At 34.4% G+C, this 26,047-nt stretch overlaps 7 protein-coding genes across 13 annotated transcripts; 3 read left to right on the forward strand and 4 right to left on the reverse strand.

Moving 5' to 3' along the window:
• The first annotated feature begins 1,048 nt into the window (after positions 1–1,048).
• On the forward strand, positions 1,049–3,664 carry LOC128876719 (pro-resilin-like). Its single transcript, XM_054123292.1, has 5 exons — positions 1,049–1,057; positions 1,511–2,456; positions 2,526–2,752; positions 2,979–3,354; positions 3,582–3,664. The coding sequence occupies exons 1-5, from the start codon at positions 1,049–1,051 to the stop codon at positions 3,662–3,664; spliced, it is 1,641 nt and encodes a 546-aa protein (XP_053979267.1).
• Positions 3,665–5,155: 1,491 nt separating this feature from the next.
• LOC128877233 (zinc finger Ran-binding domain-containing protein 2-like) lies at positions 5,156–6,464 on the reverse strand. The gene is made up of 4 exons (XM_054124374.1): positions 6,237–6,464; positions 5,783–6,105; positions 5,496–5,698; positions 5,156–5,421 (listed from the first exon to the last, which is right to left on the reverse strand). The coding sequence occupies exons 1-4, from the start codon at positions 6,308–6,310 to the stop codon at positions 5,320–5,322; spliced, it is 702 nt and encodes a 233-aa protein (XP_053980349.1). The 5' UTR covers positions 6,311–6,464; the 3' UTR covers positions 5,156–5,319.
• Positions 6,465–6,744: 280 nt separating this feature from the next.
• Positions 6,745–11,095, forward strand: LOC128877228 (uncharacterized protein C05D11.1-like). 2 transcript variants are annotated; one of them, XM_054124363.1, is made up of 14 exons: positions 6,745–6,917; positions 7,042–7,283; positions 7,364–7,532; positions 7,632–7,795; positions 7,851–8,384; positions 8,482–8,736; positions 8,807–8,980; positions 9,060–9,296; positions 9,371–9,551; positions 9,630–9,882; positions 9,956–10,142; positions 10,202–10,345; positions 10,418–10,728; positions 10,802–11,095. In XM_054124363.1, the coding sequence occupies exons 1-14, from the start codon at positions 6,746–6,748 to the stop codon at positions 10,860–10,862; spliced, it is 3,084 nt and encodes a 1,027-aa protein (XP_053980338.1). In that variant the 5' UTR covers position 6,745; the 3' UTR covers positions 10,863–11,095. The 2 variants fall into 2 exon arrangements, with proteins under 2 accessions (XP_053980338.1, XP_053980339.1); XM_054124364.1 differs by having other exon boundaries at positions 7,866–8,384.
• A 135-nt stretch (positions 11,096–11,230) lies between these two features.
• On the reverse strand, positions 11,231–13,002 carry LOC128877234 (uncharacterized). Of its 2 annotated transcripts, none has more exons than XM_054124376.1 (3): positions 12,429–13,002; positions 11,528–11,864; positions 11,231–11,451 (listed from the first exon to the last, which is right to left on the reverse strand). In XM_054124376.1, the coding sequence occupies exons 1-3, from the start codon at positions 12,488–12,490 to the stop codon at positions 11,242–11,244; spliced, it is 609 nt and encodes a 202-aa protein (XP_053980351.1). In that variant the 5' UTR covers positions 12,491–13,002; the 3' UTR covers positions 11,231–11,241. The 2 variants fall into 2 exon arrangements, with proteins under 2 accessions (XP_053980351.1, XP_053980350.1); XM_054124375.1 differs by lacking the exon at positions 12,429–13,002 and adding an exon at positions 11,960–12,405.
• Positions 13,003–13,365: 363 nt separating this feature from the next.
• LOC128877232 (ras-related protein Rab-14) lies at positions 13,366–17,358 on the reverse strand. Of its 2 annotated transcripts, none has more exons than XM_054124373.1 (7): positions 17,058–17,358; positions 16,134–16,246; positions 15,872–15,998; positions 15,351–15,468; positions 15,085–15,203; positions 14,920–14,988; positions 13,366–14,826 (listed from the first exon to the last, which is right to left on the reverse strand). In XM_054124373.1, the coding sequence occupies exons 2-7, from the start codon at positions 16,237–16,239 to the stop codon at positions 14,709–14,711; spliced, it is 657 nt and encodes a 218-aa protein (XP_053980348.1). In that variant the 5' UTR covers positions 16,240–16,246; positions 17,058–17,358; the 3' UTR covers positions 13,366–14,708. The 2 variants fall into 2 exon arrangements, with proteins under 2 accessions (XP_053980348.1, XP_053980347.1); XM_054124372.1 differs by lacking the exon at positions 17,058–17,358 and adding an exon at positions 16,877–16,895.
• A 644-nt stretch (positions 17,359–18,002) lies between these two features.
• On the forward strand, positions 18,003–21,120 carry LOC128877230 (pentatricopeptide repeat-containing protein 1, mitochondrial-like). Of its 4 annotated transcripts, none has more exons than XM_054124367.1 (5): positions 18,003–18,175; positions 18,391–19,817; positions 19,905–20,210; positions 20,287–20,427; positions 20,808–21,120. In XM_054124367.1, the coding sequence occupies exons 2-4, from the start codon at positions 18,549–18,551 to the stop codon at positions 20,392–20,394; spliced, it is 1,683 nt and encodes a 560-aa protein (XP_053980342.1). In that variant the 5' UTR covers positions 18,003–18,175; positions 18,391–18,548; the 3' UTR covers positions 20,395–20,427; positions 20,808–21,120. The 4 variants fall into 4 exon arrangements, with proteins under 4 accessions (XP_053980342.1, XP_053980343.1, XP_053980341.1 ...); XM_054124368.1 differs by lacking the exon at positions 18,003–18,175 and having other exon boundaries at positions 18,182–18,740; positions 18,895–19,817; XM_054124366.1 differs by lacking the exon at positions 18,003–18,175 and having other exon boundaries at positions 18,182–19,817; positions 20,733–21,120.
• LOC128877227 (protein virilizer) lies at positions 20,579–26,047 on the reverse strand. Its single transcript, XM_054124362.1, has 6 exons — positions 25,939–26,047; positions 25,489–25,587; positions 25,299–25,411; positions 24,861–25,224; positions 21,127–24,772; positions 20,579–20,987 (listed from the first exon to the last, which is right to left on the reverse strand). Exons 2-6 carry the CDS (start codon positions 25,540–25,542, stop codon positions 20,695–20,697), a joined length of 4,470 nt encoding a protein of 1,489 aa, XP_053980337.1. The 5' UTR covers positions 25,543–25,587; positions 25,939–26,047; the 3' UTR covers positions 20,579–20,694.

Consider the following 26,047-nt stretch of genomic DNA (forward strand, 5'->3'; position numbering starts at 1 on the left):
ATCAAATCCATGACATTCATGTCGAAGGCTACTTACAGCTTGCGAAATTAAATGGATGATCGCGAACCAGTCCGGCATTTTTAGGGCAACCGATGAGCAACAAAGCACTCGCTGAACGTGCGAGTCATTTGATTTCATAATCAATCGAATCTCCAACTTGCGCCGAGTTTCGTCGCATTAATAAATCGTAATCAAACTCCCGATAAATGAAGAATATAACAAAGGGTTGTTCGAGAGGGATGAGGAATTCAGCAGTGAATTAATTATCAATCGAACGCACCCGATCCATCATCCATCGGTAGATAACATTCCAGCTCCTAATTAGATGGTTATCTCGTAATTAGCGCGCTCGTTTAACGTTGCCCAACGTCTACATTCGACGGCGCGTACGTCGAGGAAGAGCACGAGGCATCAAACAATTTCGTGAAAGTCCCAATGCGAGGACGAGCAGTATTAATCAAGCCGGTTAACGAAGACGAGCGCTCCAAGTTGCCATCCTTAGAAGGTCCGTTATCCTTACGAAGTCCTGCATCCTTCTTCGGATCGCTCGTCTAACCGACAGAGAAGCGCCAGCGTAGAAGAGCGACGCCACCAAGTTAATGATGCGCCGGCTGCATTGCGTTACAATATAGGATTCGTAACCCGTGAAATATGGAACGAAACCCGTGCACTAGGTGGCTGCTGCACCGCGGTCCCTACTCTTCTTCACCATCACTACCGTCACCGACTGATTCAACACCACCGTGACACAGTTACACGGTGTGCCTCCGCTGTAAATCCTACCGCTTGCACCAAACCATGATCTAGAAACACGGATGAATCCCGGGATATATAAAGCGGATTAGAACCAAAGTTTGTCATTCCCTCGACACCGTCCCACGGTGGAAGGTGTTCGCACACGAGTCAAGGTAGTCCCTCGAACGCAGGAGCGCAAAGGCGTACCTGGTGCCAAGCCACCTCGCGTGATCTCGTCAGGCTCACCTTCTCAAGGATAAACGAGGGAAAACGAGGTTTTATTGTTCGACGAAGGAACCGCCGGATCAGCACCATGTCTAAGGTGAGGAAACCGGGGCCAGAGGTGGAAGGAAAATTATATCTGTTGCAACTGATAAGCATCGAATAGGAAGAAGCTCGCGGCGAGGATTGCCTCTACACCCGGAATGTCGTGGCGAAATCGCGAGGGAAGACCGAGTCTGATCTCGAGGACAATTGAAACGCGTTGTACTAGGATCCGTCTGCGAAGGGATGGAGAACGTAATTGCCGTATTGTTGGGACAGAGAGACCGCGATATTTGCGACATCGATTAGGACTCGATAAGTCTTTCACAGCAAAAAAAAAAATTGTGGTCTTTAAGGGATACCTTAATTCCTCGAAATATCGCACAGAAATATTTACTCAAATATAGTTTCCCCACATTTGGAGTAGATCACTTATAAATTTAATATTAGCAAAACATGGATAGAAGATCGCGTAGTAACTAGTCTGTTAACCTGAATCGCGTCTTTGCAGATCGGACTAGCAGTGTTCATCGTGGCCCTCACTCTGGTGCGCTCCGAGCCCCCAGTGAATTCGTATCTGCCACCAGGAGGCGGTGGTCCAGGAGGCGGCAACGGAGGAGGCAGTGGAGGTCCGTCGAACACCTACGGACCACCTGGTTTCGACAGCCAGAGTGGCGGCGGGGGTGGCAACGGAGGTGGTCTGTCGAACAGCTACGGGGTACCAACTAATGGAAACGGTTACAACGGCGGTGGTTCTGGAAACGGAAGACCCGGCTCGAACGGCGGCGGCAGAGGAAACGGGGGTGGTTTCGGGGGTGGTCAGCCATCCAGCTCCTACGGAGCTCCATCAACCGGCTTTGGTGGAAACGGAGGCGGTGGTAATGGAAGGCCCTCGAGCAGCTACGGAGCACCTGACGGAGGAAATGGACGACCATCGAGCAGCTACGGAGCACCTGGTGGCGGAAACGGGGGCTCGGGGAACGGAAGACCGTCGAGCAGTTACGGGGCACCTGGTGGCGGAAACGGGGGCTCGGGGAACGGAAGACCGTCGAGCAGTTATGGAGCACCGAATAGTGGTAACGGGGGCGCTGGAAACGGAAGACCGTCGAGCAGCTACGGAGCACCCGATGGAGGAAATGGACGACCATCGAGCAGCTACGGAGCACCTGGTGGAGGGAATGGACGACCATCGAGCAGCTACGGGGCACCTGGCGGTGGTAACGGTGGCAACGGTGGCTCAGGAAACGGGAGACCATCGAGCAGTTACGGAGCACCCGAAGGTGGAAATGGTTTCGGCGGTGGCAACGGAGGTGGACCTCCATCCGGTCTTTATGGACCTCCGGGAAGGAATGGAAACGGACAAGGAGGCAACGGTGGCAACGGTGGACGACCGTCGAGCAGCTACGGGCCACCTGGCAGAAACGGAAATAACGGTGGTGGAAATGGAGGATATAACGGTGGGAATGGTGGAAGTGGTGGTTTTGGTGGGGGCAACGGTGGATACCCGTCTGGAGGACCGAACGGAGGTGGCAACGGTGGATATCCATCGGGTGGACCAGGTGGAAACGGAGGTGGCAACGGTGGTTACCCCTCGGGTGGACCAGGTGGAAATGGAAATGGCAACGGTGGTTATCCCTCGGGAGGCCCGGGTGGCAATGGAAATGGTAACGGTGGTTACGGCTCTGGCGGACCGGGAGGAAATGGCAACGGCAATGGCGGTGGTTACGGCGGAAATGGAGACGAAGAAAGTAACGTGAGTAAAGATTCTACGCGCAACTAGAACGATCCTTTCATTCTCAAATTATTTCGAAGCTGCAACGAAAACTTGTTTTGATCTTCGTTCGCATTACGTAGATTGTTCATAGATTTATCAAACGTTGTTATAATTTGCATTGCACGATTTGCGCGTTCACGTTTCGATGTCTACGATGTCATTGTCATGTCACGGACAATTGGGGAAACTAGTGTTTATCGTTTAGGAACCAGCCAAGTACGAATTCTCTTATGAGGTGAAAGACGAGCAGTCTGGAGCTGATTACGGTCACACGGAAACCAGAGACGGAGATCGCGCCCAGGGAGAGTTCAACGTTCTTCTTCCCGATGGAAGGAAGCAAATCGTTGAGTACGAGGCCGACGAGGATGGATTCAAGCCTCAGATCCGATACGAGGGCGAAGCTAACTCCGAAGGATACGGATCTGGTGGACCAGGTGGAAGCGGTGGTGATAATGGATACCCAAGCGGAGGTCCTAACGGAAATGGAAACGGCGGAAACGGTGGATACCCGTCTGGTGGACCAAACGGAGGAAACGGAAATGGCGGTTATCCATCTGGAAGGCCAGGTGGCAACGGCGGTGGTTCCGACTTCGGTGACGGTAAAATAATACAATTATTCGTTTAAAACAATGATATGGTCTCGTGTTTGATTCAATTCGAACAATTAATATGCTTCTTAACCTTAACAAACAATCGATAAACATTTTCGAGCCTTAAGGCGTAACATGCTAACCTTTGCGAAATTTGAAGAGAACCTGTTACATTATGTATTTTTCGTTTCTAGGTGGATATCCATCTGGAAGACCAGGCGGAAATGGTGGCAACGGTAATGGAGGATATCCATCTGGAAGTGGCGGTGATGCCGCGGCCAACGGAGGGTACCAATATTAAATACTCGTCTAGGTGTAGTGATATATATACGCATATGTCACGTGTGCTACAAAAAGGGAATGCATAGGGCAACGTTTATCATAAAGGATAGGATAGTCTTCGTCTGGAACAGTAGAAACGCAACTGTAACTATAAACGACGATAACCTTAGCAAGATTCAATTTTCACGTCGATGTCTAATGTACTCGATCGTTTTAGAACTAATTCCGGTTTAACGAATATGGAGGGTAGAAAACGAGCATGCTTTCGAGGAGTAAACGCTTCGTTTGTTTCAGACGTGGTATCCTATAGTATTACTATAGTATAAAAATGGAAATTGTTCATACGATACACACAAACACCTCACAGTCGACACTTAGGAGCAAACGATACCGTTAGATATTAATCGCATACGTATGATACATTATATTTATGATAAAATCGTACGTTGAAATAATATCAACGGTGTCGCTTAATTGACTTAGCAAACGCAGCGTCATTCTCTCTCTTTTTTTTTTTTTTTTTATCAACGCGTATTTTCAACGTATACAATAAGGCTCATCGATTGGTTACTATCATACGTACGCTTGTGTAATTTCACGCGTACGATTTTCATGTTCCTCGATGGGACATCGGAAGTATTTACTTTTTCTTAACTCACGACCAATTTACCTACGATTTCACGACCATAATTAGATGTACGCTAATATTTAACGTTTGTTAAGATATATTTTGTATTTATTACTATTTATCGTATTATGTATATTTTAACGATGTTTAAAATGTAGCTGTAGAAACGAACGTCCGCATAAATAAAAGTTGCGGTAGGCCATAATGTGTTCAATTTTTCACTCACACCTTTCACGCTGTCGTGAATGTCTTTTACGAATTATTGTATGGATGTGCGTGGCATAAATAACATTGTAACGCTATGACTTAAACCTTATACTTGTATCTTCTTTTATGCTTATTAATTGAATTTTTTTTTTATATTTAAATCGCGGTAAAAAGTGACGATTTATAAGATAATACAATAAATATATTATGAAACATAATCATAAAAGAGAACAAGTGATTGCTATACTGACAGAACAGTGAACTTTAATTTAATTAAATAAAAAGAAATTCAAATTTCCCGCGTAAAATTGGTGTCCACGTCTAGCGGTGAACATCCGAACTATTTTAGGAGTATGATCAGCGGCTCTATCGGGAAAACACCCAAGTTTGTTCTCGTTTAGTTCCCTTTTTCACTGCTAGATGGCGCCATTTATATTGCTATTTACCGACGTGTCAATACAGTACCGTGATGTGGTAAATTCTACGTAAAATTACGTCATCTAGCAGTGGAAAAAGGAACTATTGAGGACAAACTTGGGCGTTTTCCCGACAGAGACGCTGACCAAACTTCGAGAAATAGTTCGACATATTCATCGCCAGATGGCTATTCATTTGAGCAAAAATACCGGAAACTCACAACAGGAGAAGTTCTTCTATCGAGAACGTCAAGTATCAAAGTAACGTATTTCTCATGTTTCCTTTATTTCTTAACCTAACTTTTCATACAGCTGAAGTAAGAAACAGCATTTAATATTTAAATTATATACATTATTATGCAAGTTTAAATAACAATTATTTATTATGTATCTTTGATAAAATACGATAAAATTATTCAGCTATTAAATGACATTTGAATGTATTAAATCTACTATAGCTTTCTGCCTGAGGGTATACAACTTTTTCACCCATTTGTCAAACCTTGCTTCTTGATCAAGCATTATCTAAAACAAAAAAAACATATGAATAAAAAATCATACAAATGTGTGCTTATAGCTAATGTAAAATGATACAATACCGATGAATGAAAAACACTCTCAGACCCAGAAGGAACATCAGCCACTGTTGGAACTTGTATAGTGTCTGCAGTAATATCTATAACAATATTTTTAAATTTCTTTTCCTTTGCATTAGATGATACAAATTGCTTAGGTGCAAAACCTTCAGAATTTATTTCATCTAAAACTCCCTCTTTAAAACGTGGCTCTATTGGAAAATCGTCTGGAAAAAATAATCGCATGTTAACCCTATACCTTTTTAACATATTAGTAATACAGACCATGTTTGAAACTATGATAATTATACCTTTTATTACTACATTCTTAGGCTTCTCAGGTACGTTAGTTTTCACATTTGACTGTGAACTACTCGAACGACTACCTGACTTTTCTCTTGAAGCAGACCTAGCCTTCCTTTTTGAGCGATCGGAAGAACGCGACTTAGAATGATATCTATGTCTTTCTCTACCTTTCGAGCTACTGTTTCTAGAACCTCTGTAACTTTTTTGACTGTGATCTCTGTCCCTACCTCGGCTTCTAGAATGCGAACGATATCTACGTTTTGTTTTCGAATGTTTAGATGATCTTCTTCTGTGAGAAGATGAATCACTGGAATCTGAACTAGATGATCTAAAATAAAATCATAATTTCATTACGTATAGTCAAAAGATACGAATATGAAATATATGACAGTTATGTCGTATAACATATTTCCATATCATATATTACCCATATTATTAAGCTTTTAAGATGATGCTTACCTAGATCTCCTACTACGTCTTCTTCGATACCTGCTATTGTGATCGGAATCTGATTCACTAGAATACCTTGCCATAATTGTCAAAGAATGTTTTGTTTACTTTACGTTTAGGTTGGTTTAGATTAATCACGATGTTACCGATGTACGTGTATAGTTATACACATGACACTTCCTACTCTTCAATGTTATTCATACGTTTACCTTGAAAATGCACCTAATCTACGCTATACTTTTCTCACGAACATACATACATACATTGTTAGGCAGAAACACAGCCGACCAATGAAATTTTGTTGTAATCGTAATCATAAATTTTCCTTGTTGAACGAAGTATAATAAAAATGTTCTAAAAATAAGTATCTCAAATATTCACTGTCTTCGACGCCCTCTTAACATTTTCAATAATTTGTTGATTGTTTTTCGTAATAAGCTACGTATCTTCAAACTTTTGAACCTAGGTATTGGTGTTCGTTTAAAGTTCTTTGAATGTTGGAAGAAATTTAATTTAACATGGCGCCTGTTGACAATTCACCAAGGGGAAATATGGGAGGATTTGAACTTGTACACTCGGTAAAAGCTGAAGATATAATACCAATACATATTTATAAATCTACAAATACCGGAATTACCGTTTGTATAGCAGAAGTTGATGGACCTGTTGTCAGTGGCTATTTCGGTTTCGGTAATTTTCCTTGTCTTTATATCTGTCAATCTCTTGAAGTATGAGATTGTATTTCAATATATCATAACTTTGGAATGGTAATATATGTGATAATGTAATTGCACATGACATATTTATTACTTAGCTACCGAAGCATTCGATGATGATGGACTACCTCACACATTGGAACATCTTATTTTTTTGGGAAGCGAAGAATATCCATACAAAGGTGTCTTAGACTTATGGGCTAATAGATGCTTAGCATCTGGCACTAATGCTGCAACACTTACTGATAGTACATACTATACTATGACAACTGCCGGTAGCGAAGGATTTTTATCCTTGATGCCTGTATATCTTGAACACATTCTCTATCCAACACTTACGGTATGGTAATTTAATAATATATAAATTATAATATGAAAGTTATACATTTTTATTTCTCATATTATATACCATGTTTGTAGGATGCAGCTTATCTTACAGAAGTACATCATATTACTGGCAAAGGAAAAGATGCAGGTGTGGTTTATTGTGAAATGCAAGGCAAAGAAAATATTGGAGAATATTTGGTATACATAGAACTGTGTAGAGCAATTTTCCCTGGACGATGTGGTTATAAATCCAATACTGGAGGTAACAACTAAAATTATCTCAACATAACAATTTTTGTTCATATGAATATATTACATAAAACACTAATTTTATGTTAAAAAAACCATTGCATTTCTCTAGGAGCATTACAAAATCTAAGAGAAAGTACTAATAATGAAAAAGTAAAACATTATCATAAGGAATTTTATAGACCAGAAAATTTGACATTAGTAATTGCGGGTCAAATAAAACATGTTGATGTATTTAAAGCATTGCATCCTATAGAACAGAAAATAATGTCAAAAGTATGTAGAAAATATAATAAGATTCAGATTATTCTAAAATAAGATTAAAATGAAGCAATGTATGTTTCAGGGAAGTCGAGGTTTATTTAAAAAACCTTGGCAAAGTCCTGTACCACCTCTCACTGAAAGTGTAGACATGGATATATATTATCCTTGTGACGATGAAGATAATGGAGTCGTGAATGTTGCTTGGCGAGGACCATCTATCGTTCACGAACTATATGATTTTCTTGGTTGCACGTTGCTTATGAAATATCTCACAGATACATCGGTTAGCCCATTGCAAAAAGTATTTGTTGAAATAGATGATCCATATGCCAGTAATATCGCTTACTCTTATTATAAATACTCCGTGTCTCTTCTGTACCTTGAATTTGAAAGTGTACCGAAGTCAAAAATCTCATCTATAAAAGATGAACTATTAAAGGCATTAAACGATGTACTCAAAAAAGGCATTGATATGAAACGAATGAATACAGTCGTTCATAGACGTATTCTTGAAACATTGAGTACACTGGAAAATAAACCTCACGATGCAGTAGCGCAAATGCTTTTTAGATATGTACTTTATGGTAATACCAAAGAAGATGTAAGTCAATTTCGTCAATCAATTTAGTAAAATATTTAATACTTTTCATTTAAAGGGGTTTGTAGTAAATATCACCTATTTGCTTTTAAAAATCTAGTTGGATCAAAGGTCAAACCAAATAAGGGATCTCAAACGAATGGAAACCGAATCAGAATCTTATTGGCTAAATCTGTTGAAAAAATACTTCCTCGATTCTCCGCTAGTAATAGTTAAAGGAATTCCCAGTTTAAAAAAACGACAGGAATTGGCAAAAAAAGAATTAGATCGTATAGCTAAACAAATAAAAGATTTAGGTAAAGATGGTCTTCAACAAAAAGAGAAGGAGTTGAAGGAAGCAATTGCTAAAAATAATGTGTGTACCCTTTGAAAGTCCAGTTATATAGGTATTTATATATTCTTTTTAATATTTAAATTAATTTCAGGTACCTGTACCTGATGAAGTGTTGAGTTCAGTACCTATACCAACTACTGATCATATAAGTTTTCACCATATAAAAAGTTATACAACAGAAACTGCTGAACAACATGCTAGATTCTCCTTGCCAGAGTTGCCATTTTATACATACCTAGATCATGTTAACACAAATTTTGTTTATGTATGTATAAGTTTATTGTTTAATCGCAATTGAAAACCTACTCGATCATGCGTTTACTTACCTATTTAATTCTTTTCAGATGTTCACGATTATGAATACATCAACTATTGAAAGAAAATATAGACCTTACATTCCTTTATTGTTGGAAGTTATTATGGAGTGTCCAGTTAAGCGAAGCGGACGGCTTATTCCATATGAAGAAGTAGTGGCCGAATTAGAAGGAGATACCGTCGAAACTGATACTAGACTTGGAATTGATAATCCTACGAAATTTTCATGTGGATCATTTAGTAACAGTGCAATTTTGATACTTCATGTAATACACATTTATACAAAAATGTTCTATTGTGATTGTTCAGTATTTTCAAAATGATTGTTTTTGTTAATTAGCTTGAAATAGAAAAATATGAAAAAGGTGTACAATGGATTAAAGAACTTTTATATGAAACTGAGCTAACTCCTGATAGATTGAAGATAGTAGCAGCAAAAACGATTAATGATGTTGCTCAATTTAAGAGAAAAGGGTATAAAATCGTAAATGATTTAATGAAAGGATTAATATATAATAAAGGTAAACAATTACATTTATTTCAGGAAATTATATAATATTTCTGTAGAAAACTATTATAGCATAATGTTGAACTTTCAGATAGTAATCACTTTTCAACCAGTATGTTGCGGCAGCAAAAGTTTCTGACCAATGTCTTAGACCGGTTAAATGACGAAAACGGTCAAGCGGAAGTATTATCAGAAATTGAATCTGTCAGAAAAGTTTTAACAATGCCAAAAAATATGACATTGTACATAGCAACAAACGTGGACAAGTTAACTACTCAAATACAAAATGTATACAGTCCATGGAACACTCACTTTTCTGAATTCGCCAAATCAGATAAGATTAAGTAATTACTATTTCTTTTAATTTAAATATATTATAACATTGATATATGCTAAACATGTAATTTAATTACATAGGCTTCAAGTTACTCCCGATTCGGTATATATAAATCATTTAAAAGAAATCCCAATTAAAGGCTGTGTTACAGGATTAGGTTGTATAGAATCCTCATTTTTATCGCAAAGTTGCCAGTGTATAAACGATTACAAACATCCAGACTTGGCGTCTTTGCTTGTTTGTTTACAATACTTAACTCAATTGGAGGTAGGTGACAAATAAGTTCTACATGTATTTGCATTATTTAATGACTATATCTTTTAAAGGGTCCCATGTGGAGATTAATTAGAGGTCAAGGTCTTTCTTATGGGTATAATATCTACTCAAATGCAAACGAAGGTTTGATGTATTTATCATTTTATAGATCAACAAATATTGTTGCTGCATATAAAGAAGCAAAATCAATTGTAGTAAGTATACATTTTTTTACTTAAATAATGAAATCTATAATATTTATATCCTCTATGTTTATACCATTATAGAATTTACATATCTCCAAAAACAAATGGGAGAAATTACTTTTTGAATCAGCGAAATCATCGTTAATATTTGAAATGATTGAGAGAGAACAAACTGTGGGTGACTTGGTACTTCAGTCACTGTTATGTTATTTTAAAAATGTTCCTCATAATTACACGCAACAAATGGTAGAACGTATATCTGCGGTGACAATTGAAGATATGGCTCGCGTAGCATCTAAATATTTGACACCGTTATTTGACCCAAAAAAATGTAAAACAACTATTGTTTGTCATCCATCTGAGGTACCAGAAGTAGTTGATGCATTTAAGTCGTAAGTAAATCATTTTTGTAGTTGTTCACCTTAATAGATACTAAGTATATATTTATATATATTTTGCTTCCAGGATGAATCATGATCTTAAACTATACAATTCGCTTGAAGAATGTTATCTGAATGATTGGTAATTTAAAACTATTTAATTAAATTGTCAACATAAATTTATTTTTATTCGATCATTGTCTTGAACAAACATGTAAGTGCACTTCTTACACATTTAAAAAATTGTTGACTTACATTTGGAATCCCAAATTTAATCACAAATGCCGCTATAATATTTAACAAAGAAGCATTTACTACTACTTAATTTTATAGAAATTGTACACTTTTATAGCAATTAAATAATTCTACTGATTCACTACATTAACCCACTTTTTACTTCCCTTTGATCAAGATTTTGGTATTCATTGTATTGAATTAAATATTATTATCTAGCAAAATATACATACTATCAAAATACTGTACAACAATTGTCCTTAATTATTTATATGTACATTCATATAAAAGTTACGATGCAAAAATATTTTCTATTTCTAACGCGGAAACACTTTTTTGTTTAATTGGTAAATAGACTCCACCATAAACTTGTAAACCAAACATTGTAATGTTTGAAGTATCCAATGGTTCTGCATCAGGTATTTCTTGTCCACGATAATATGGTTTAAACATGCTCAAAGGCATTGTAACAGTTGAAAATGTACTATTTGACATTGGTGCCTATAATATAATTTTTCTAGTGAACTATTGTTAAAAATACAATAAAACTAATGTATACAATAAAACTAAAATTTACCATGAAAAATTGTTCATATGTTATATCTTTGTTTGAGTGAAGACCTCTGTGCCTAAGAACAACTTTGTAATGACTATTGCTACCTTGTCCTCTACAAGTGATTTCAATATACTTAAAGTTTGATAAGTTTAAATTTGTCATTGTTCGCACTCCTGCAAAGCCAGCACCATTTGGTTGAGGATTCAATAGGGTAAAAAATACGGCACGTTGGAAAATTTGAGTTGTTTGCAATACTAAAATACCCTTTGACATTCCTACTGTTCTAACAGTATCAGATATCTCTTGCCAATGGTCCACATTGTCTGTAGTTGTAAAGTCAAAGAGTATCTCTCTGTTCCTAATTCATTATATAACAAAAAAATAATTATTTTTTAGATTTATATTATTCTTTTAGGACGAATCAGTTGTGTCAAACAATAAAACAGAACTTACGAGTTATGCATCTTTTGTAAAGCGTTATCAACACGAGAAAATAGGTTATAATAAACGCGAAAAATAAAGGCAATAAGAAATTGTATTGTTAACATTTTTTATAATTGATAATATTATTCGCGGTTTTCAGAAAAACATTTATAATAGGAACGAACGACAGCACTGTTATTTTCTACATGTTACATACAATATATTTTTTTGCAACATTACGTTATTTGACAATGAGATAAGAGAATCTATAACATAAAGCGACGTATACACTTTAAGTTAAATAAAATAATTTAAGACCACACAAGAAATGTAAAAGTATTTTTAATACCTATAATTTAACGAAGTACAAATCGATTTATATAAGGTAAATATTTTAATTTCATGTTTCAGTGAAGAAATTAAACTTGTTATCATTTGAAAAAAGATAAGAACTATCAACAATAATATTGTTAGAGTAAATATAAAAAGTACAACTCACCCTTTTGTCAAATGAAGTGTCGTAATAATAATAAACATATAACAAATGCATTGAAAAGTCATTATCGAGCAAAAATAAATAGATTCAAAGTGAAATTAATTCGTTATCTTATTAAGACACACTGACTTATTATGGAATGTAAACTGTTTCTTTTCTTATACACATCATACGTCTAATTTAAGGACTTGAAAGAATTTACGCGCAGTATTTCTAAATCGCATTTATATGACAAAATTCTCGCGGTAAAATTGAAGTATCCACTGACATTATGTTAAGACCAATTAAGACTCGAAAAATTGTTATGGGAAGCTTTGTTATTGAATTCTTAAGTTTCCAATATTTATATAAATCTGTATACCTAGTCACCTTTAACAAAAGATCGTAATGAAATTATACAGGAAATATTATTAACATAATAAAACTGAATGATATCGCGTATATTTTCGCAGTGATAGCTTACCATAGCGTAACATATAATTATATGATACGCTAAATTAAAAAGATAATGACGTGCAACGTGACTACCAATAAATACTTTTCTGCATGAATCACTTGTAATCACTTTAGTACGTCTATTTCACTACAAAAGTGAGGCAATAAAAGAATCGTCGTTTCAAGACGAAACATTTATATGTTGTGATAAAAATATTAAAATGTTTTAGTTAGAATTTGACTTTCATCTTTATTAATAAGGATATGGTGTTAATAATTCTATTACTGCCATAATAGAAATGTTTATTTTCATGAATTCCTTATATATACAAAATATGAAAAATATGATGATGAATAATTAAATCTTCAAATGTATTTAAATAATAATAATGCATGTTAAATGAAAAATGTACGATATTTTTGTCTTACATATTGGTTTGCTTTTTAATTTCGATTTGGTAATATATGTGTAAGAGGAGAACAATTAGTTTTGAAAAGTCTCGAAAAGCTTCAGTCAAATTTATTTGAAGTGATCTTTTGCATTTCTCTGCCAATACAAATGCAAAATGTTTTTACATACATTAAATAGGATACAATTGTAATCACTCTTTTATCGATTTAATTTCTCATCTATATCGATTAATTTTGTTGTATTAATAAAATAAAATATAACTAATAATAAATAAGTTTCAGTAAATTCAGTTTTTTAATTTTGTATTACCGACAATGTGTAAGCGTCGTATATAAGAAAAAAATTCGGATTACGACTAATTGGAGAACAGTTATATAAATTTCGTAACTAAATTCTTCGTAAGCACTGTTGTAAGATTGAACATAAATGAAGTTTAAAATATATATAATATTAACTATATAAATTGATGTAATACTTCAGTTTTAGCAGTGTAAAAATCATGTGGATCAACATGATATAATATCATGTACGAGAATATGCCCTACTCAGAAGATTAACTTCTGATTCTTCTAAGAAATTTTCACAATAATAGCAACAATAACAATATACTAAGTATTGTTCTTATCAACATGGAAATATTTTAAAGAGATAGCAACCATATTAAAAATTAAAATATTTTTCAAGCAGAAAACGAAAAATACAGCTTTAGAATTCGCGGTACTTGTACACCCCATACAATATGAAATTGTAGTTGCAATTGTGAAATAATTGAATTAATATTAATCTTGTTTCATTATGCCATATTATGGCAAATTTTTGTATGCTATTAAGTTTAAATGTGTTACCAACAATTTTTTGTACCTAAGCTTATAGTACATCTTTCAAACAGTAAACTAGATAACAAACACGATCAGACGTGCCCAATCTTGTTACACGAATTTAATTTACAATGGTAAATATTTATCTTATTTGACTGTGTCACATTCATATTTATCATATTTTCATGTGATTAAGTAAATATCTCGTACAATGCACCTTGTATGTACGTGTGTACCATAAGGTCTGTAAGTGCAACATATTGTCTAATATTCGATTTTTTTATGCAACAAAATATACGATCTATGGAAAATGTATGTTAATTACAATAATCATACAAAAGCTGTAACATCAAAATGTCAATCTCAATGCCAATACAGAATCATTATTATCAATACAATTTACATGTATATGTTTATACTGAGTCATATGTTTCTATAACATATTTGGCAAATTAATTCTAACTTGAAATAAATTGGTATCGTTCATTAAGTAGATTTGACTTATCAAAGGTTAAGGGATAAAGACAGGAGACTATTTGCTTGCTATACTTAGTATAAATCATATATGCATTAATAGTACCGATGAATTCATATATCTATATACAAACAAATAAAGACCTAACAGGAGCAGGAATCCTTTCCTCCCTGTTGTTCATTAGATACTCCTTGAAGATTGGTACGTCCTGGTTGACTGGGATTATGCTGAACACCAGATTCTGCTGCATTCAAATCCAAACTGTGAACAAAGAATTCGTCGTATCAACAATGTTCATGAAACAATACGAAATAATGCTAACAAACAACTTTACTAAAAATTTCTTCTACTCACCGTCCATCTTGTATACTTTGGAATATTTTTTTTGCTGTTTCCAGAAATGCTTCTTCAACGTTGTGACCGCTGATTTAAAAAAATAGTAAATTTAATGTGCAAATTAGTAATAATAATACTACTAATAATAAATTCAATTATTCATGAACTTAAGTAATAACTTACGTTTTTGCACTGGCCTCAACAAACATAAGACCATTTTCGTCGGCAAATTGTTTGGCCTCTTCATAGGTAACATCCCGCTGACCTTCCAAGTCACTTTTGTTACCAATTAAAAATATAACCTGCAAGTATAACATGTAAAGTCTTTTGCTACCTACAAATTTACTATTTACAGAAAATAAAAAATACATCATTCAACATTTGTGCATCAATGTAGTTACACTTTACTGACATAAATACCATTATGTAAAATATCATATTTTGCATACAGTGCTTGGATTTGTTAAATTCCTTGTATCTGTAAGCCAGCTGCTAAGATGATTATAAGTTGAACGACGAGTAATGTCATAGACCATTAATGCTCCTGCTGCACCTCGGTAATATGATCTACAGCATGTACATACATATATTTTATATTCTACTTTTACGTTTAAATATTCCGATTAACGGTCATTATTTACAATAGCGTCAACCTTCCTGATTTCAGTCACCTTATAGTATGTTAGAGGAGATATGTCACACTGTTTTAAAGTAACAAGTATTTATTGCTCAGTTTTCCCTTCCATGATACGATAATCAAAAACCATTTATTGTCATGAAAACAAAACCAAAAAGTTTCACTAGCAAGAGAATAACAACAAATAAAAAGTTCTGATATGAAAATAAATTGCAATTTTCTATTATTTTCATCACTTATTTTGTACTTTAGGGTTTACCATTTTTAACATACTTCAAGGTCATTGAAATCTGTGAAGTTACCACTATTGTTATAGGACACATATGAATATACCTAGTAACTGCTCGAAAACGTTCTTGCCCAGCAGTGTCCCATATTTGTAATTTTATTTTCTGCCCTGCCACTTCAATGATTCTTGTCCCAAACTCGACACCAATAGTATGCGGGCAATCTGCCATAACTAGAATGTAGAACAAATGTGTACTTTATTCAATAATAGAATATCATTCATAATCAATTTGAAAAGGTTTTCTTTAAATTAATAAATGAAAAGTATTACTTCATAAAAATTCTATTTCTAATATTTGCAACTTACATTTTTTTTCTGTAAACTGATGCAATAAACATGATTTTCCTACTCCCATATCTCCTATGATGATATACTTAAAGATGTAGGAGTAATTATAAGGACCGGTCGACATGTTGTACCTGTAAATAAATAATTCACAAAATGCAGAATTTTGTTATACAGTCTTCTTTATAATGGAATTGTAAACTATATGTACGAAACAAGATATATATACATAGATGCCTCAAAATGTGATAAATTTATCAATATGATATACATAATCAAATACTTAATGTACATTTTTAAAAGTATGTCCCATATGATTATAAATTGTTCAATTGGTAGACACATGATACACACTGATTGCACACATTATTTTTATCACTTATGAATCAACTTATAATGCCATCATGGTACAATGTTACAATATAAGAATTATCTAAATAATTAATAAATAATTATTATAATTATATTAGTATAACAAGATACGCCAAATATTATCTGGAGTCACAACATAGATTTCTGATAACAAAATTAAATTATAGTTGTATACTATTTAAGACTTCGATACACATTGTAGGAATTCAACAGATAAAATCATTAGAAATTTACATATATTAAACAACATTACATGAAGTACAGTTACTCTACTAAATCATCACGTTTTACAAAAGCATATGTCGTGTTATAAAGTAGTATAAGACATAGAAGTATCCATTTAAAGATGTATTTCTCAACAAAACATTAACGACAAAGCAACAATAGCTTACACGGTAATTACTTTACTGTCATCGGTAAGTATTACTAGTATTACTAAGTGTCGGGATATAAAAAAGTACGAAAGCATCAGTTCCTCGATTCATAAATACGAACATTCAGAACTCAATTTCCTAATGACAACTGTTCGATAAAAAAAAAAGTTCTGATGTCAACAATGCAGACTCTACTCACTGTTTTGCAGTTGCTACCGTGAAATGTTTTCTCACAAACTGAATTACGAGGTCCTCTGCAATTTGTTGTTGCTACATAAACAATAGGCTTCCACACTGAATGTACAAGTAACAACTGTAATAACGTAAATGTATTACAGTCTTTATATCACGCGCAATATGGCAGGTCACTGTCGCTAATAACGATGGCGGCGAATAAACGTCAAACCACCTGTCACTGATTTTTTCGCGTTCTTACATATGTCCTACACTCATACATCAAATATACGATCTTTAATGGTATGGTTCAACTTTTGTAATGATTCAAAATGAAAAAGGCAAGCACAAATGCAATATTATTTATTGGACAGTTTCGTATAAGACCATAGAAAGATGGACAAAGATGGGTATCGTTTAACGTTAACGTAATGGCGGTAATTCGGTACATATTTGGTGACGGCCAAATTTTTATTTCACCAATATTTATGACTTCTCTGGTTTCAAGATAACGTTAGTGCATCAATTATATTACTACGAAATCGAAGTAATAATAGAATAGTTATTTAATGCAGCAACAATTATCGACCCCTTTGTTAGTGGCGTCATCTAGCAGCAGCAGTAGGGAACTATACAGAGTGTCCCAAAAATGTTGTAACACCTTGAAATGGGTGGTTCGGGAGGTGATTTGAAACAACTTTTTTCTTAGCGAAAATGTTGTCCGAGGCTTCGTTACAAGGAGATATTAAGAGAAACCCCCGACCAATCAGCGTAGCGAAGGCTACAAGCTAAGCGGCCGCGTCAATGGCCTTCGATGCACGTTGAGTCACTTATCGCGTACAAGCGCGGCCGCTTAACACATAGCCTTCGTTATCGCAGCCGCTCCAACGGTATACGCGCGCTGTGATTGGTCAGTGTTTTCCGTTAATATCTCCTCAACGAAGCCTCGGATAACATTTTCGCTAAGGAAAAAGTTGTTTCAAATCACCTCCCGAACCATCCATTTCAAGTTTCAGGGTTTTACAACATTTTCGGGACACCCTGTATTCACTATAAACTTGGACGTTTCGCCACCGATGGCGCCATTGGTACTCGCTCATTGAGCGATAATCATTCTGGATGCATTCAGTGGATACCTTATTGGTATGTATAGTTCCATATAGTTCAAATCAATGGCAATGCAAGTATTGTTAAGAGTATCAATCACAATCCATGAACGTATGATTATCTAGAAATAATTTATTTTCTAAATGATAAATTAAGTTTGTTTAATAGAACTTTATAAAAAAGAGAAGTTACTGTGTTCAATATGTTTTTATCGAAAACGAATTCCCTTATAAAGTCGAAAATTCTCACAGGTTATATTAACGAACACATTCATTGTATTAAACAAAGAAGGCCATGTTTATGCATAATAAAGGCATACAATTATAGTATTTATACAAATGTCAATACAAGCCATTTATGTTCTTTATTGTGTAACAAAGATGGATTTAATAAAAATAGTTCATTGAGAATGGACATTCAAAGATGTCTTTTAAATTCATTGAATCTCCAAAGAAAATTGCATACAGAAAGTTTACCAAACGATGCCGACGTTTTTGGAGATCTTTCATATGAAAAGTATGAAGGAGTTGAAATGGATGAGGATGAATTAGAAGAAGAAAGGTTTACAGAAAATGATGCAAAAATTCCAAACTGGCATAAAGTAAGAGATAGTCAATATCATAAACTTATTATTTCTTACATATCAAGAGGAGATTTAAAACAAGCATTAAGTGTATTAGATACTGTGAAGGAAAATCGTAGCAAACCTACAGTATTTATGTTTAATCTTTTAATTCGTGCATTTTCTTTACAAGGAGATATAAAAACATGTTTTAAGCTGTATAACAAAATGAAGAGATATGGTTTAACTCCTACTGGAGCAACATATAACAGTTTAATAAATGCTTGTGCAATATGCAAAAATACAGAGAAAGCATTAGAACAGTTGCATTCTTTAAGACAACATTTTTATGAGACCAATTATGTTTTAAATCAATCACATTATACAACTTTAATAAAAGCTTATAGTTGGCATAAACAAATTACAACTGCTTTTGAAATAGCAGATGAAGTAAGGGACAGATATCGTATTTCACCAAATATATATGCTTCTCTATTTCACTCAGCAATTTCCGATAAAGAAAATGGTTTAAAATATGCTTTAACTTTATGGTATCAGATGAGAAAAAATAATGTAAAGCCAACAATAATTCATTACAATCTACTTCTGAGAGCAATTAGAGATTTAAATTTTGGAGACTTAAAAATAAATGATATTGTAGTATCAAAATTATTAGGTACACAAGTTAATCTGAATGAAACAGGAAAAATAGACTTATTAGATTCCCCACCAGTTTTAAGTATTTCATTTCTTAAAATGATAAAAGAGGTATTACAAAAAAATAAGTCCACAAATCAGATGTCAGTAGACAATGATTCAAAGGCAGTTGTGATTGACAGAAATGAAATATTATCTCAAAATTTAAATGACATATTAGAAAAGAATAGATTAATTTTATTTGGAGGAATTGAAAATATATGGAAAAAAATGGAAAATGATGATGTACAACCTGATGTTAAGATAATTTCAATGATGTTAAAATTACTTCCACCTTCAATGGAAGCAGAAAAAGCTTTCCTTGACCTAGTCAGGGCTAAAAAAGTAAAAGTGGATATTAGTTTTTTTAATATACTTATTCACAGAAGAAATATTAGGAAACAGTACAAAGAAGCAAAAGTAAGTTATTTGTTTGTTAATTAACAATTTATAATGCAATTTACATACTTTTTACCTATTATAATGTTAATTTATATTTGAATATAGGATGTTGTTAATCAAATACAACAATATAATCTTCGACCAAATATTATGACATTTGGAGTACTGGCTCTTGGATGTCCATATCTTAAAGATGGAATGGTTTTTTTAGAACAAATGAATAACATTGGTTTTGTGCCAAATGCTGTCATTGTAGAAACACTCTTATACATGGCATGTTATCACAAAGATTTTCGTTATATACTATTTTTGATGGAATTTGTATTAGAGAACAAGATGAACCCTTCTCAACGATTCTTTGAAACTATAAAAAGATTTGAAAAACTATTGTTTGATATTTTTGCAAGCGAGGTATATAATTATTCTTAAAGATATTTTAAAATGTACAGGTTACGAAATTACATTTTCATATTCATTGGTGTTTCAGAATAGATACAATCGTAAGGAAGTGAGGAAACTGAGAAATGACTATAACAATTTTAAAATATTGTATGTTGAATGGGAAGAAAAAATCGAGAGACTTAATAAAAAATAATGTCCATGAATATACTTATGAATAATAAGTAGTGTACGTAGACAAGCAACAATTTTTTATTACACTTTTCTTTAATTTAAAAACTGAATTTAATATTAATTCAAGTTGTTTAAAATTCTAACTTTTGAAGAATGTTGGTTTTATTAATTACCTAAATGGTATTGAAAGGATCATACACAAAGTCTACTGTATCATATATTAAATTTATTATTATGAAATCTTCAATTGCATTGTAAATGGCAAATTACAAAATCAGTGTTATTACGAATAAACATTATTTCTTTTTAACTAAATACAAAATTAACGGAGGTAAGGAGGTCGTGTTTCTTGTGCCCAAGGTCTACTTCTTGTTCCTGCATTGATCGCTCGAGAAGGACAGGTCCCGCGGATACTAAGTTTGTTATAACCTGTAGGTCCTGTTGGTTGTGCTCCACATGTTTCTAATGCTACGAAATCATCAACATGAAGAGATGGTGGTCGCGAAGTGTTTGGTGGTCTGGATCTAAATGGATCTGCCCCTCTACCTACACTTCCCACGACAGGTCCACCCCTTAAAGAATTGGTAAATTGCGTTCTACCTCTCATAGGCGTAACTGAAAAATAATAGAAAAAAGGACAAAAGAAAAATTATTCAATGATATCTGTGGATGTATAAAACCATTATGTAATATTATTACGAAGTTTTACTCAATATTGTAAAATGTAATAAATATGTACATTTGTATAACTTACCAAACGGTTGTTTTACTTTAGAAACAGGTGATGTTGATTGCTTTTGAATGTCTCTAGTTTCTTGATCGTCGGCTTGAGTTTTCGATTGTAGTGGTTGAGTAGCATCATCAGGAGGTGCTTTAGAGCATAAACTTTGAGCTTCTGTTAGTAGATTAAAATCAGCAGGAAGTAATTCAGCTGCAAGGGCTAACAAATCCACTGTATTTTCGCTTGGTGTTTGACTGGGTGACGTAAATGTAAATTTCTTCGGTCGTTTAGAAGCAAGATCTGGAGTTCCTAAACATCGCTGAGAAAATTGATTCAATAAAGCTTCTGGAGTTGGCAATAATGGTTCTAACATTTCTGGAATTGGTTCCTTTTCTTCTTTGTCTTCTGCAGACTTCAAAATTTCTACTAACTCTTGTGCACTTTTTATCTTTTCCAAGGGATGATCATTTTTATCCCATGATATCAATGATGCTAGTTGTTGTACACGTAGATATAAAGATCTTCCCTGTGATTCAGACGCAATTAAATTTTCTAAGAACGTTATAGTTAAATCTACGATAGCTTGAGCCTCAGGATCTTCTAATACAGAGATATGCTCTAATAATGATCGTAATGCATCGGGATTATTTTCTAAACAGCTTTTCACGTGATATAAACCGTAGTTATGGCTGCTAAGAGACGAAAGTATTCGAAGTGTACTATGTAGCACTTCAGTTTCAAATTTTGTACTAGTCGCTAGTATGTCGATGAGTGCAGCCAGAATAGATAATAGGGGTTCCTTGCTTGGTACTGAATGAGTGAGCCTTTTTTCAAAAGGTTCATTTGCATCTTCCTGCATAAGACTTAGTGTACAATCGCATAATGTTTCAAAGATGTCAAGGATTTCATATTGAATCCGAATGTTACTTGTATTTTTAAGCACTGTGCACATCATCTCGATAACAGGTGGATATTTTTGATCGGATTTTACTTGTGCTCTAGAAGCGGGACTAGTTAAAGTTAACAAAGTAGCTTTCATAGGTGCGTGTCTTGCAAGCTCGCTGAGTAACCCAAGAATTAAAACATTATTTTCTAGGGAAGACGAGGCTATCATACCATCTAATAAACATCTACCTACAAGTAAAGCTGTAGGTGCTGCTAAATCACTTAACTGTTTGCATACTTTTGAAAGAAGAATTAGTAAATCTTTGTTCCAACTAGCGCAAAGCAAACGTAACGTTTCAATCAAATTATTAGCTTGAGCCTGTAAGTGAGCAGACCATAATTTTCTAAAGCCTAGGACACGAGCAGCATCCTCAATTATTGTTTCCTTTAAAGTTAAAACAGGTGGTAACAGTCTTGTTAAAAGTTTCAAGCCAGGTATAAAATTACATGGACTAAGAGAAACCATTTTTAGAACTTCACCTAGCATCTGTGTCCACAATGATTTTGCTACATTTCCTGATCCATCTGAATCCACGGCTTGCGTAAAAACTAAAAGTGTTTCTACTATTTCTTCAGACAATGTTTGCACAATTCGAACGGTAGGAATGGCTTCAACTAACGAATAAACGCCAAGTAATGGTACTACAGCCGTCAAATCTTTGAAGTCTGTTGCCATACATTTTACAAGACGTTCTAGCAATGCCCGCGTTAATTTCACACATGGAAGAAGCAATGCAACTAATGCTAAACCTCTCCGACCTGTTAGAGCTGCACGGTGCAAAAATGGTTGTTCATAAAATTCTGAAATATTTGCCATAACAGCGATAAGAGCTGTTAAACCATCGGCAGCAAATAACTGAGTCAATGCATTTCTATATTTTAATTCGATGTAAGGCTCCATTGGATCCACATCATTATTAGAAGGAAAAACAAGATAATATAAAATTCTACATGCGGTAATTAATTGTCCAGGAAGAGAGGCTGCTTTATCTGCACTTTTCTTAATGCATGCAACGAGCTGAGAAACATCTCCATAATTCCAATGAGCAGGTTGTGCTGCTGTAGTCATGTACGATGTAATGTCTTTTAAAACAGCCTGAGCCCGCGACTTTTCTAGAATAATTGTGGCACGATTTTGAAATACTTCTATTCGATCGGAATAACGAACGGTTGCTGATATAATCTCTGCTGAGAATTCACAAAGATTTGGATCGGATAGATAGGGGATTAAAATATCAATAAATTCCCCTGTTGAAAGAACTGTTATTATAGCTTGTAAACCTTCGGGAAATATTAGAAAGGAATGAAGCTTCTTTAAAGCCAACCAATCAGAAGGTTGATATTTTAAATGTAATAAACATTGTACGACTTGAAGCCGCCAAGCTAAGACGGACCCTGCGCCGGGTAATGCGCACTTTAAAGCTTTCAAAATTAATTTAGTAATTTCTGGTTCTTTCAGTAAATATAGTAAACCTTCTTTTGTATCTGAAATACGTAAAAGAAAATGTCGAGTAGCTTTAATTAAATTTATATCTGATTTTGGAGAAGTAAGTGTCACAAGAACGTGATATAAGAGTTTATGATGCTCGAAGTATGCTATCAAGTGACATCGTGGATTTCGATTTTGTTCTCGTTCGAATTCCATTTGGGCTCCAGCTGGAAGCTGACGTTTTGGTTGAGCCATTAATGTTGGTGCACATACATACGTATTTGTTAATTCGGTCACAGCAAATTCGTTGAGTTCTTTCATTTCATCAAGAAATTCGTAAGTATGTACTTTCCGTAATAATGAACTCAAGGCATATTTCAATCTTGCTAACTTAGCCGTGTCTAACATCATTAAAGCATTTTTATATAGATTACTTTTTGACTTAAGAAACTCTTGAACAATTATAGGACTTATCAATGCAGCATCTAATGTACGAAGAGCAGAAAGTTTTACGGGAAGCGCTACGTTTTCGCGCATGCATAATGCTAATAATTTATAAGGGGCATCTACTTTTAACAGTATATCTGGACCTTGTAAAAGTTTACATAAAGCTTCTGCTAGTCGTACACCAACTTTGACGTGGCGAACTTTATAAGCTGGTTGAGGTTGAGCACGAGCAAGATCCATATCTAAGCCTGCATTCACGATATTGGTTAAGTCATTAAAATCTGAACTATTTAAATAAAAAGGGCTAAGTATTGTGCATAAAGTCTCGCAATTATGAACGAATGTCTCTTTCTCCTGACCAGATGCATTATTAAAATGTAAAACTGACTTTGATAAAGACTGAAATATTTCGTGTATCTTATCCAACATTTCATTGCTAATAGTGTATTCTTCGATGATATTCACTGATTTTTCTAGCTCCAATAAATCAGGTGGACTTAACGAATAAATGTCATCTAATTGCACATTTTCACATTCATATTCTGTAGTGGGTGGTATGTCATCTGCCATTATATCTTCATCGGATAATATAGGTTCGAATGGTTCTCCTGTTTCTTGGTCACCACCATCCTGGTCTCCTTCTTCTTCCTCTGCTGATATTGATTCAGGACTTAAAGATACCAAAGATTCAGAAGGTGGTGAAGAAGGACGTTTCACAGATTTTAGAGTACCACTGGTACCATCTTCTTCCCAATGTCCTACATCTGTTTTTCCAGTATCTGATGTTGAATTTCTGGATGATTCTACTGTTTGTATTGGTTGTATAGGAGGTGGTGGTGTTGCTGCCACACATGTTTCCTATAAATTTCATGTAAATATTTTTAGATTCCTACTTCCAAATACAATCATATGAATTTATAGTTAATTTTATATTATTTCCACCTACACTTGAATTAGTCTGCGCTTGATTCTCATAATACCACTCAGATTGCTGTTCTGAAATTTGAGTAGTATTTTCTATAACTTCCTCTAATCCACTCGCACAAGCTGCAGAACCAGCAGCTGAACTAATAACTTCTTGAGGATTATTCAAAGACTTTGTCAATGTTCCATATACAGCTAAAGTGATGGTAGTATACCATCCTCTTAATACCAACCCATCCGTGGGAATCTGCTTTCTCTCACATTCCAATTGAATATGAATATTTTGTTTGTATTCTAGTTCTCCTAGAGATTCAAATGTAGAAGCTCCAGGCTTACTTAAATCGTTTACAAAAAATTCAATTTCAAATTGTGATGGATTTGTTGCTCTGAAATTAAATTGAGAGATTGAACAACTTCAAATATAGTTTCTTTATTTTAACATAAGGAAATCATTAGTTACCCCAAACGAACACCCCCAGGAAAATCTGCTTGTACTCTAGCACCCAGTGGAATAATTCTAACTTCGCTAATATATACAGGTTTCGGAAACTGCACTAAATCTAAGTTAAGTTCCTGAAAAGGATGAAAGGTATTTGTTAAAATTGTCACATGTGTCGTATCTTACGTGAAAGTAAACAAGATAACCTCACCTCTGAAATGTCGTGTGAAAATGTGTCAAAAAATAGTAATTCTGTGTTATCCATGTCTTTCTTGTTTCAATATAGAAGAACACTTTGGAGTATCATTTTCTTTAAATTGATAATGATTATATTCACATTATTTATATTCATATGTAAAACAATGGTATGCTGTTTACGAAATGTAATTTAAATGATACCATGTTTATATTGGTGAACATTAATTTTCCGCGAATCTTTGAGAATCAAAATATACGATGATAAAACGAGCTTGAAAATTAAAAAGGTTTTTAAACAATTTTAATTACGAATCACTATTATTTTTCTGCATTGGTGTAATTTGATTCGATTCAAGTTGATTCAAGTTCAAGTAACGCCATCGCGCCATCTGGTTCCATACGTCACGTACTTTCGATTCTATTCGTTCTACTTCGTTATAAGAGAAATTGTAATGACTAATACCTGTGCAATTTTTCCTGGGAGGCAATTTTTCTTTCCGTTGTAAATTATTTTGCTCGCAATAGAATCCAAATCTCGTGTATTTTATACATCCGCCCGATTTGTATGGGTG

This window comes from Hylaeus volcanicus, chromosome 5, assembly GCF_026283585.1.
Source record: "Hylaeus volcanicus isolate JK05 chromosome 5, UHH_iyHylVolc1.0_haploid, whole genome shotgun sequence".
In the NCBI taxonomy this organism is placed as follows: domain Eukaryota; kingdom Metazoa; phylum Arthropoda; class Insecta; order Hymenoptera; family Colletidae; genus Hylaeus; species Hylaeus volcanicus.

Coding starts and splice junctions, on each gene's coding strand:
- LOC128877230 (XM_054124366.1), top strand. CDS start 18,342: ATGTTTTTATCGAAAACGAATTCCCTTATAAAGTCGAAAATTCTCACA. Junction 19,818..19,904: donor AACAGTACAAAGAAGCAAAA/GTAAGTTATTTG, acceptor ATTTGAATATAG/GATGTTGTTAATCAAATACA. Junction 20,211..20,286: donor TTGATATTTTTGCAAGCGAG/GTATATAATTAT, acceptor TTGGTGTTTCAG/AATAGATACAATCGTAAGGA.
- LOC128877232 (XM_054124373.1), bottom strand. CDS start 16,239: ATGTCGACCGGTCCTTATAATTACTCCTACATCTTTAAGTATATCATC. Junction 15,999..16,133: donor TCAGTTTACAGAAAAAAAAT/GTAAGTTGCAAA, acceptor TCTACATTCTAG/TTATGGCAGATTGCCCGCAT. Junction 15,469..15,871: donor CGTTTTCGAGCAGTTACTAG/GTATATTCATAT, acceptor TACATGCTGTAG/ATCATATTACCGAGGTGCAG.
- LOC128877233 (XM_054124374.1), bottom strand. CDS start 6,310: ATGGCAAGGTATTCTAGTGAATCAGATTCCGATCACAATAGCAGGTAT. Junction 6,106..6,236: donor AGACGTAGTAGGAGATCTAG/GTAAGCATCATC, acceptor ATTTTATTTTAG/ATCATCTAGTTCAGATTCCA. Junction 5,422..5,495: donor AGAGTGTTTTTCATTCATCG/GTATTGTATCAT, acceptor TTTTTGTTTTAG/ATAATGCTTGATCAAGAAGC.
- LOC128877227 (XM_054124362.1), bottom strand. CDS start 25,542: ATGGATAACACAGAATTACTATTTTTTGACACATTTTCACACGACATT. Junction 25,225..25,298: donor CCTGGGGGTGTTCGTTTGGG/GTAACTAATGAT, acceptor ATTTAATTTCAG/AGCAACAAATCCATCACAAT. Junction 24,773..24,860: donor AAGCGCAGACTAATTCAAGT/GTAGGTGGAAAT, acceptor TGAAATTTATAG/GAAACATGTGTGGCAGCAAC.
- LOC128877234 (XM_054124375.1), bottom strand. CDS start 12,054: ATGTTAACAATACAATTTCTTATTGCCTTTATTTTTCGCGTTTATTAT. Junction 11,865..11,959: donor TTACAAAAGATGCATAACTC/GTAAGTTCTGTT, acceptor ATAATGAATTAG/GAACAGAGAGATACTCTTTG. Junction 11,452..11,527: donor CATATGAACAATTTTTCATG/GTAAATTTTAGT, acceptor ATTATATTATAG/GCACCAATGTCAAATAGTAC.
- LOC128877228 (XM_054124363.1), top strand. CDS start 6,746: ATGGCGCCTGTTGACAATTCACCAAGGGGAAATATGGGAGGATTTGAA. Junction 7,796..7,850: donor AACAGAAAATAATGTCAAAA/GTATGTAGAAAA, acceptor ATTAAAATGAAG/CAATGTATGTTTCAGGGAAG. Junction 9,297..9,370: donor GTGCAATTTTGATACTTCAT/GTAATACACATT, acceptor TTTGTTAATTAG/CTTGAAATAGAAAAATATGA.
- LOC128876719 (XM_054123292.1), top strand. Junction 2,457..2,525: donor TGGAAATGGAGGATATAACG/GTGGGAATGGTG, acceptor GACCGAACGGAG/GTGGCAACGGTGGATATCCA. Junction 2,753..2,978: donor ATGGAGACGAAGAAAGTAAC/GTGAGTAAAGAT, acceptor TTTATCGTTTAG/GAACCAGCCAAGTACGAATT.